The sequence below is a fragment of the Lactuca sativa genome, chromosome 5 (assembly GCF_002870075.4).
Source record: "Lactuca sativa cultivar Salinas chromosome 5, Lsat_Salinas_v11, whole genome shotgun sequence".
Classification (NCBI taxonomy): domain Eukaryota; kingdom Viridiplantae; phylum Streptophyta; class Magnoliopsida; order Asterales; family Asteraceae; genus Lactuca; species Lactuca sativa.
In genome coordinates this window covers 371,605,693-371,616,560 of record NC_056627.2, presented here as the reverse complement: position 1 = coordinate 371,616,560, position 10,868 = coordinate 371,605,693, and the positions used below count along the sequence as shown (strand labels likewise).

General features: G+C 39.7%; 1 protein-coding gene across 1 annotated transcript; it reads right to left on the bottom strand.

The window, feature by feature from the left end:
* Nucleotides 1-1,396, bottom strand: LOC128126182 (uncharacterized). The gene is made up of 2 exons (XM_052763955.1): nucleotides 302-1,396; nucleotides 1-201 (listed from the first exon to the last, which is right to left on the bottom strand). The coding sequence occupies exons 1-2, from the start codon at nucleotides 1,394-1,396 to the stop codon at nucleotides 1-3; spliced, it is 1,296 nt and encodes a 431-aa protein (XP_052619915.1).
* Between the last annotated feature and the right edge of the window lie 9,472 nt (nucleotides 1,397-10,868).

Here is a 10,868-nt window from a genome sequence, read left to right as displayed (position 1 = left end):
TCATGCCATTCCACCTTTAAAAAATGCCATGCACCAAGATTTATGCTCCTTTGCCATCAAATGATGATAAGCAGCAGGATTGACTTCTCTGATCTTCTCCATATTCAATTTGAAGTCTCCTTCAACAGTTGACTTGGCAACTGTCCAAAACATATTCTTGAACTCTATACCACTGAAGACCTTTCTGAAATTTGCATACAACTTCCAAAAGATCCTATCAATTACATTAAAAAATTTCATTACTAACTGCTTGATACATGTATAAATGAAATGAAAAAAAAAAGATAATTGAAAACATTACCTTGTGTTGATCAGAAATAACACACAAATCCAAGTCTCCTTGTAATTCCAGGTCATCATGTAATAGTTCTAAGAACCATTGCCAGTTGGGCTTGTTCTCATTTTCAACTACTGCCCAAGCAATGGGATACACATGGTTATTTGCATCCCTCCCTATGGCAGTTAGCAGCTCACCTTTACATTGTCCTTTCAAAAAACTCCCATCAAGCCCTATAACTCTTCGACAACCAACTTTCCATCCTTCTTTGATAGCCTTAAAACATGTATACACTCTATGGAAAGTAATAGTGTTATCAGGGTTTACAGTGACAAATATTTGAATTGTACTCCCTGGATTAGACCTCATTAGTTCATGTCCATAATCCCAAACTTTTACATAGTGATCACTCAACTTTCCATCTATTAAAGAAATTGCCCTACACTTTGCTCTGTAACATTTTGACCATGAAACCTTGCAATGGAACCTGATTTGAATAATAGCTTGCATTTCCTTAAATTTCAGATTTGGTTTCCTAATCATCTCCTTCAGAAACTGCCTAGCTATCCATGTGGGATCCATAAGATTAGCACTACGGAAATTCCTAACACGGGTATGTTGCTCAACCATTTTTTTGATTTGGAATGATCTTTTAGTGCTCATCCATGATGCCCTTACAACAAAGGGACATTGAAATTTCTCAAGGTCACTTGCACATACAGCCACGAGCCTTACGCTATCACATTTCTTGAACCTAATTGGATAACCCCTACTTATAGAGTAGTTTTTCAAACAAAGCTTTAGTTGGTGTGGTGATTCATACCTCTCTCCAAGAACTGGCTTCATATTGTTCCATTTCACCTTCGAATCATGGGTTGAATATTGAAATTGCAATTTGTCTTCATCGTCACCTTCACTATCACTCTGCTTCTCCTGTGGTGCTTCATCTTCCGACATTCCTTCCAAATCATTTAGGTTTATCTCAGGTATGGTGCATTCGTCAAGCGCTTCGTCTGTGACAGTATTTAGGAACTCATATTTGCATCGACTTCTTTGTTTGTGTTTGAAAAACTCATCCAATTCCACGTCAATGGTATCGAAGTCATCTATTGTCTCCATTATCACTACAAAACAAAAATTAATCAAATATTATAAGGGAACAAGATATTGGAGGACCACGTGGATTTTCTTACCTTTGATTCTTCTCAGGTAACATTTTGCTTCGATGGAGGGTAAGAAAGGATTTTTACAGAGGAGGAGTAGATGACAGGGAGGTTAGCGAAGGGTGATAAGGATGAGCCAGCTGGGGTAACCGACTATTATAAGGATTACCGGTTCCTAGGGCTAAACTGAGTGTAATAGCCGGTAATTTTGCCTTTTTCATAAGTGAAATTTAATTTAGGACTAAATCATAAACTGAGCCAAAATTTTGGGACTTTTTCGCAGATTTCCCTAAATTAAATGTAGAAGTGCCTAATTTTATATAAATAACAATTATATATATATATATATATATATATATATATATATATATATATATATATATATATATATTACTCTTTTTTGTTTTTTATTTTAACATATAATTACAATTTTAAGAAAATAATGTTAGATTCAAGTAGATTAATGTTTTAAATTTTTTTTTAATTAGCTTGACATTGCCATCTCGTTATTCTTTTAGATTGTATTTAGTTTTTTTAAATATGGTCCTAGAAGTTTATTCGTTAACCAACAATATTTTGTGTGGGATCTAATATTCATTAAAGTTTGTGATTTCATTGATATTATCGGTTGTCTTTTATTTCCTTGATATAACTCATAAATCTTCACCAATTTGAATTATTCTTATTCCTATGTATAAATTAGGAAAACAGGAAATAAGTAATTTATGTATGTACTTCTATGTTCTGTAACTCCTAGCTATGGATGAGCATTTGGACCGGGGAACTAGCCAGAACCGGTATGGAAACCCGATGGAACCGATCGGGTTGGAACCGGGACGATATTCTTGTGGATTTTTAGAACCGAGACCCAGTAGGAACCAGACCCGATAGAACCGACAAAAACCGGAACCGTATGTTGCTATTTCTCGATGACTGGTTCCAACATTGAAGACTAAGCAAGAACCGGTAGCACCGGAACCAGTAGAACCGGCTGTCCGGTTCGGTTCTTAATTTCGGCCGACTTTGGTTCCCGGGTCGGTTCTTTTGCTCATCCCTACTCCTAGCTATTTGTGATCCCATTTTTCTTAATTTCATATATATAACCAAGCTTTAACAAAAAAGAAATGAATTTAATGTAAAGAACCTTTTGCAAACGATAATGCCTTCAAAAATATTGTTAAAAGTATATTGTTAAACAAATTAATTTCTTAATGTTGGTAGGGGATTTCCTAAAGTTTAGTGCTATTGATGGTAGGCTGTTTAAAGAAATTCATTGCGATCTCTAGAGGATTTACTAAAATCCATTGCTAGCGTTGGTGGGTTGCTCAAAGTTCAATACTTATAATTAGGTGATTTTTTGTGTCGCTTTTAATTTCCCTCCCATAAGCTTGTTAGCTGCTACCATCTTTGGGGTTTTATTCGAAGTTCATTGCCATTTCGGAAGTTTATCGCTATAATGTGTACTCTTTGGAAGTTTCTGTTGCTATTGTGGTTGTTGCATCAACAGTTATGGTTGTAGTCTCACTGACTAGCATAGTTATCGGCCTCTCGTGTTTCATTATATCAAAGGCTTGAACCGGCAAAATAAGAACAACTCGAGATTACACCACAAACTGCACCAAAATTTACATTCAAACACTTTAATAATTAAAACCATAGGGACAATAATAGCAACACACTTTCATTCATTTTTAAATTATGTTGTTTATTTCTTGGATTTAACCCTAAAAAGGTCTCAAATTAGAAAATCTAAAAAGTATCAACAATGTTTGTAATTTTCATTGCTATAGTCAAGTAGGTTTTTTCAAAGTAAAATGGTTTAATAAGAAAAAAAACAAAAAATAACGTTATTTAACGTTTTCAGACGAAGACCCATCAGAAGGAACAACAACACCCCGATACCGCCACCTCCACAATTCGATCATGCCATGTTCTAGGCAGCAGTTACCGCCGCTGTAACCACAACAATGGAACAAGTGAACTCTGGTGGCGATGGAGGTGGAACTAACCCCCGACGGCAAGACGGAAGTCAGGGACATCAAAAGGAGTGTTCCTACAATGACTTCATGACCGCAAAACCCAAGTCCTTCGACGGAAATGGAGGTGTTATTGCCTTGAATTGATAGTTCGAGAAGATCGAATCCATCTTCGAAATTTGCGTCTGTTCCGAAGCCAACAAGGTGAAATTCGCCGCCTGCACCTTCACCGATAGAGCTTTGACCTGGTGGAATGTTCAAGTCAAAATCCTAACCCTGCTAGTGGCTAATGCCATGGGTTGGGAAAGACTGAAGGAACTCATGCTTGCGGAATACTGCCCGAGGGGTGAAGTGCAAAAGTTGCAGCACGAACTCTGGAATTTGAAGATGAAGGGTTCTGACATCGCTGCCTATACCGCTAGATTTTGTGATCTTGCTCTCCTCTATCCGGGAATGGTCACCCCGGAAACCAAGAAAATCGAGAGGTACATTTGGGGACTGACACAACCAACCAAAGGAAATGTATTGGCTGCTAGACCGACTAAATTTGAAAGCGCCAAGGATCTGGCAAAGACTCTGATCGATCATGGACTCGATCTGGATGAGGCATGAGTGGTCGCCGAGTGACAAAAGGAGAGTGGTGAGAAGAAGAAGAAATTTTGGAACAAACGCAAGGGCCAGTCTCCTTAAGAGCCCTCTAAGAAGCAACAAACAGTGGCAGTCCACACTGCTACTACTCCTACTGTTGCTTCAACTGCTGCTCCAACCACCCAAGCTCATACCGGTGGTTACTCAGAGAAACTACCTCTGTGCAACAAGTGTACCTTTCATCATTACGGACCCTACCGTGATTTGAACTGCAAAAACTATGGAAGGAAGGGACACACGACCCGATACTGCAGGGCACCAGTCCAACTAACTAATCTGACTCCTAGAGCGGGTGCCAGCCAAGCCTGTTATGGATGTGGGGAAGTTGGACACTTCAAAAGAAACTGCCCCAAGATGGCAACGGGCGGCAATATAGGAAGGGTGCTGGTGATGGGCCAGGAGGAAGCGATCGCTGATCCTACTGTTGTTACGGGTACGTTCCTCCTTGATAACTCTTATGCTTGCATTCTTTTTGATTCGGGTATGGAGAGGAGTTTTGTTAGTCATGCATTCAAACATATAATCAACTGTAAATCTCAAAATTTAACCGAAAAATTCATCGTCGAGATGGATAACGAAAAGAAAGAGAGCACTAACGACATATTTATAGGCTGTACCCTTACTCTAGACAATCATTCCTTTCCCATCGACCTTATGCCAGTCTCCATTGAAACCTTCGATGTCATCATTGGCATGGATTGGTTGAGCCCCAATCATGCAGTTATTCTTTGTTATGAAAAAGCCATTCATCTTAATTTTCCATCTGGTGAAACCCTCATGATCTATGGCAATAAACTCAGCTCGAACCTTCGTATCATTTCATGCATCAAAGCCCAAAAGTATCTGAGAAAGGAATGCCATGCGTTCCGAGCTCATGTTGTTAATGAGAAACAGGAAGTTAAAGACCTCGAGAGCATCCCTGAAGTCTGCATCTTTCCAGATGTCTTCCCTGAATATCTTCCCGGAATCCCTCCCGAGCGCCAAGTTGAGTTTCGTATCGACTTAATCCCCGGAGCTACCCCTGTAGCTAAGTCCCCATATCGTTTAGCACCAATTGAAATGCAAGAATTATCTAGCCAGCTCAATGAGCTACTCAACAAAGGATTCATCAGACCGAGTTTCTCACCTTGGGGAGCCCCGATTCTATTCATGAAAAAGAAGGATGGATCCTTTCGGATGTGCATAGATTATCGTGAAATGAACAAGCTTACTGTCAAGAACCGTTATCCCCTACCCAGAATCGATGACCTATTTGATCAACTTCAAGGAGCCAGTTACATTTCGAAGATAGATCTAAGGTCAGGGTATCATCAGTTGCGGGTTCACGAGAATGATGTGCCCCAAGACAGCATTCCGAACTCGCTACGGACACTACGAGTTTGTAGTAATGCCCTTTGGTCTAACGAACACGCCGACAGTATTCATGGACCTGATGAATTGGGTGTGCCGCCCTTTCCTAGACAAGTTCGTGATCGTGTTCATTGACGACATACTTGTCTATTCACGGAGCGAAGATGATCATAAACAACACTTGAGACTAGTGCTAGAAACACTAAGGGCAGAGAAACTATATGCGAAATTCTCAAAGTGTGAGTTTTGCATTAGGAAACTAACTTTCCTTGGTCATGTGGTTAGTGAGGAAGGCATACACGTGGATCCTTCCAAGATCAAAGCGATTGAGAATTGGTCAACACCAAAGACACCCACAGAAATCCGCCAATTATTGGGTCTCGCTGGCTACTATCGCAGGTTTATCCAAAACTTTTCCAAAATCGCTAAGCCTTTAGCCACCCTGACACAGAAAGGTGTAACCTTTAGTTGGGGAGTCAAGCAAGACACTGCATTTCAAACATCGAAGCAGGCCCTATGCAACACACCTGTCTTGTCTCTACCCGAGGGGACAGAAGACTTCGTTGTCTACGGTGATGCATCCAATCAGGGCCTAGGCTGTGTGCCCATGCAGGGGAAAGGTTATTGCCTATGCCTTGAGGCAGTTGAAAACACACGAAGTCAATTACACAACTCACGATCTAGAGTTGGGTGCAGTGGTCTTTGCATTAAAGATCTGGAGACACTATCTTTACGGAACCAAGTGCACTATCTTCATCGACCATAAGAGCTTGCATCATATCTTTGATCAGAAGGAGTTAAACATCAGACAGCGACGATGGGTAGAGCTACTCAGTGATTACGAGTGCGAACTACGCTACCATCCCGGTAAGGCCAATGTGGTAGCAGATGCCCTCAGCCTCAAGGAGTATTCAGGTCGTAGAATGAAGGCATTGACGATGACCATCCATTCCCGATTATCCACACAAATCCGAGAGGCTCAGCTGGAAGCCTTAAAACCAGAGAACATGTCAGATGAAGCCTTGCGAGGAATGGAAAAGAACTTAGAGGTCAAGGGAGACGGAGTGTACTATTTCATGGATCGTATCTGGACCTCGAAGTATGGTGGCTACAGAGAGGTTGTCATGAACGAAGCTCACAAGACAAGATACTCCATTCACCCAGGTTCAGATAAAATGTATATGGATCTCAAACAACTTTATTGGTGGCCGAACATGAAAGCAGAAGTTGCTACCTTTGTGGGAAAGTGTTTGACTTGCGCCAAGGTAAAAGTAGAATATCAAAAGCCCTCAGGTTTACTTCAGCATCCAAAAATACCTGAGTGGAAGTGGGAAAGGATTGCCATGGATTTTATCACCAAGTTACCCAAATCTCCAAGTGGGCACGGCGCCATCTGGGTAATTTTCGGCCAGTTGACTAAATCCGCCCACTTCCTGTCAATTAAAGAAAACTTCAAGATGGAGAGACTCACGCGGATCTACATTCGAGAAATAGTTTGCCTTCATGGGGTACCTGTATCCATTATCTCCAACCGAGATAGCAGGTTCACCTCGAGATTTTGGCAATCGTTGCAGAAGGCTCTTGGAACTAAGCTGGATATGAGTACATCTTATCATCCACAAAACCGATGGGCAGAGTGAGAACCATTCAAACCCTCGAAGACATGCTGAGAGGACGAGTTATCGATTTCGGCAAGTTATGGGACACCCATTTTCCTTTAGTTGAGTTTTCCTATAACAACAACTACCATACTAGTATCAAGGTTGCACCGTTCGAAGCCCTCTATGGACGTAAGTGCAAATCCCCTCTGTGCTGGGCTGAGGTGGGGGACACGTAGCTAACTAAGGGTCAAGTCCCCGATAGCACTCTCACCGGCCCAAAAATCATTCGAGAAACCACCGTAAAGATCGTACAGATCCGAGAACGACTGAAAGCCTCAAGAGATAGACAAAAGATTTTCTTGAAGGTAAGGTGAGTTGGGAAATTGCAGTGGTGGTGAAGCGGGATTGAAAGCGGTGCCTTGGTATGAGATTTGTGGTGATCCTTGAGACGATAAAAGGTTGAAATAATTTTCATAACCCGCAAACCCGAGAGGCGAGGTTGTGTTTGGTTGTATGTGTTGGGTTTGATGATAGAGGGGGGTGTTTGGGTTTTGCACCATTTTTTGATTGAGAAGAAAGTATGAATTTTTTTATAAAATATAAAGTGAAGAGAAAAAGAAAGATGTAAAGAAGATAGATTTAAAAGGTAATTTTTTTTTTTATTTTCAAACATTTTGACCGTTGTTACAACGGTCCAACATTCAAATGGTCAATTTTTATGTCGTTTCGCCAGTTGGTAACGAGCATGGGATGCCCCGTCGAGAAACAACGAGCAGGGGGAGGTGTTCCCCCATTACAACGTCGTTATGGCGTGTCCACGTCGACTATAACGAACACTTATGTGCCCATACTGATCGCTTTAAAACCAATTGTGAATGCAAGGATAGAAGGGTAAATTGGTAAATATAATTAGTAATTGGAAGAAACATAAAGATGACACGTGGCATATAATGATATTCTTTTGTTAAAATAGGAGATTGGATTTGAACCAACCCTTGTGAAATGGTCAATCACGTCTCCCTTTGCTATGGATCTGGTATCACTCGTGCTTCTCCAAGATGTGCAAGGTGTTTTTTGTAATGCAACCAAATTTATATTTCACGTGCTTCTCCAAGATGTGCAACGTGTGTTTTGTAATAAAACCAAATTTATATTTCATTGTAAATTTTATATTTCATTTTCTAAGTTTTTATATTTCATTCCAAATACCTTATTTGAGGGTCGGTATTGTTGTAACACACAATGTTCATATAATTGATTATCTAAAATTCTCAGTCTTAATCTATGCAAAATTTGTTTTTTATTAATCTTAATGGTCATAAGAATTAAATCATGTATAGAATGGTTATCTAATACATGCACACAAATTAAATTTCATAAATTTATTTACCTAACTTTAGGTTTTGTTCAAACACTAGTCACAAATATTTTAATGTCATAAAATGATTCAAGAAAATATAATTAGATTGGTCCTCTAATCATATAAACTCAACAATAAGCAATACAATAACAATCTTTAACACATGTGGATCTTTACTCAAACTTGATAAAATAAATTAAACAAGTATAAATAATCCAAATAGCAAATTAAACCATAATCTCAACAATTTATCTAGTTTAATCACAAAGCAAAAGGGTTTATGTAACATCCCATTTTCACAATCAAAATTTTCAGTTTTAAATTAGGTAGTAACATTGTTTCCAAAAAACCAAGTCATAAAAACTGTAAGTATTAAAATATAGTCATCCTAAAAGCAGAGTATCATAATAATACGAAATCAAAAAAGTCGTCGATGAGTGTGTATGGTCAAGTCTTCGTCTTCCTGTGATCATCTGAAGTACTTGAAACACATTTAAATCCACAATTATAAAGCACGGAACTTAGTGGGTTCCCCAAAATATCACTACAACACAACATAATAAACAATTATGGGTTATCAGCAACCCTATGATTTATCAGCAACCCTGTGACTATCAGTAGTCCTATGGGCTCACAATAGCCCTATGATTTATCAGCAACCCTATGGGTTATTAGCAACCGTGCGGATTATAAGCAATCCTAGAGTTATCAGAAACTCAATAAATACACATAACATCAATAACCAAATAAGACTTAACTAGTCTAACATACATACATGGGTAATATAGTGAGAAGACTAATGATGCAAATAATAGACTAACACAACAACTCTTTGATAGTGAAGATTGGTACCATGAATCACCTAATCATCAATATAGAAGTATCATCTCCATCTACACCCTAAAACCCTCAAGTTGACCAAAAGTCAACATTTTCAAAAAGTCAACGGTCAAAGTCAACCCCAACCGACCTCCACGTCGTGATGACCCATAGGCCACGCCTTGGTGACACCATCCACCACGTCGTGGCAAGCAAACTGACACTTCGTGGAAATTGGTCTCTTACAACTTAATGAATTAAGCTCTAAACCCTTAACCCCATGAGCTACCAATCTCAGATCTAATCATTCTTAAGGTCTTGATAAATAAAGTTTCCAACTTTAGCCATTAAGACACCCCAATAAGCCAAGGTCTAAAATCCTAAGCTCTTAGTGGTTCCCCTTTCAATCACCACCATGGTCCAAAAGTCGAACAAGGCACGCAAAGGTTCTGGAGTTTGCTCAAACTCCAAGAATAGGAAGATATGGACCAAAAATATCATAAAATGACCTAGAACTAGATCTAGAGAACTGGTGAGCAAGTTAAAGACTTTATACATTCAAAAGACTAGAAATATGGCGAAGATGTAAGATCTAAGCTGGAATGAAACATCCTAAAAATACGGTCCAAAATTTTTGTTTTGATTATTAAAAAAACCATAAATACCATTTGTCATCTCATAAAAAGAACATAAGTAATGTATATCAAATCATCATAATAAAATATTGTATCAAAATAACGTGCCAAATATCACAGTCTAAACATCCCAGGCTAAATCAATGGTGTGTGCACTGCAATCATCCCGAGCTCTTCCCCTTGCTACCGGAAGTACCTGAAACCAAAACTAAAAACTGTAAGCACGAAGCTAAGTGAGTCCCCCCAAACTACCACATAATATAAACATAATCACATAATAACATACGTTGGGCCCTGCCCGAACCGAAGTCCGGCATCGGGCCTCGCCCGACATCGGACCAAAGTACGGTATACATATAACATAGCAACAAGCATATAACACATAAACATATAAATATTCCTCAGTCTTGCCCCGACATCGGACCGGAGTCCGGAACACATAATACATAACATATAAGCTAGACCTTCCTCGGGTTGCCCTGACATCGGACCGAAGTCCGGAACATATAAACAAAGACATGCAAGAATCATAAAGACATCAAACATACAAACATTTCTCGGGTTTGCCCCGGCATCAGACCAATGTCCGGAAACATATAACTACATCGGGCTAACCCCGACATTGCTAACATACATAAATGGACCGGCCTTTGTACCATAGACCCGTTCCTACTGGAAGAGGACTTACCTCGCAAAGTTAACTGCTGAAATCTCAAGTGAGGAATCTCAACGGTGGTTTGCGACTTCGTCATTAGGGGGTAGAAATGTTCTTCGGTTGTCTTGCCGGTCGGAGAATGAGAGTGAAGGGGTGGTGGCGGCGGTTGGAGGGAGGTGAGGTGAGGGTGGCGGCTGAACAGTGTCTTAGGTTAGGGTTACGAACGAGTTAACGTTATATACCCGACTCACATAATCTACATCCCATAATGACGCAATTGGTCCCTCATTCTCTTCTTTTCTTTCAACTTAAGTCCAAATGTTACCAAATGGCCCCTCCTCTACAAACCTTTTCATCTTAGGTGTAATGTCCCAAAAATCAAGA

Coding starts and splice junctions, on each gene's coding strand:
- LOC128126182 (XM_052763955.1), bottom strand. CDS start 1,396: ATGGAGACAATAGATGACTTCGATACCATTGACGTGGAATTGGATGAG. Junction 202..301: donor TTATTTCTGATCAACACAAG/GTAATGTTTTCA, acceptor ATCTTTTGGAAG/TTGTATGCAAATTTCAGAAA.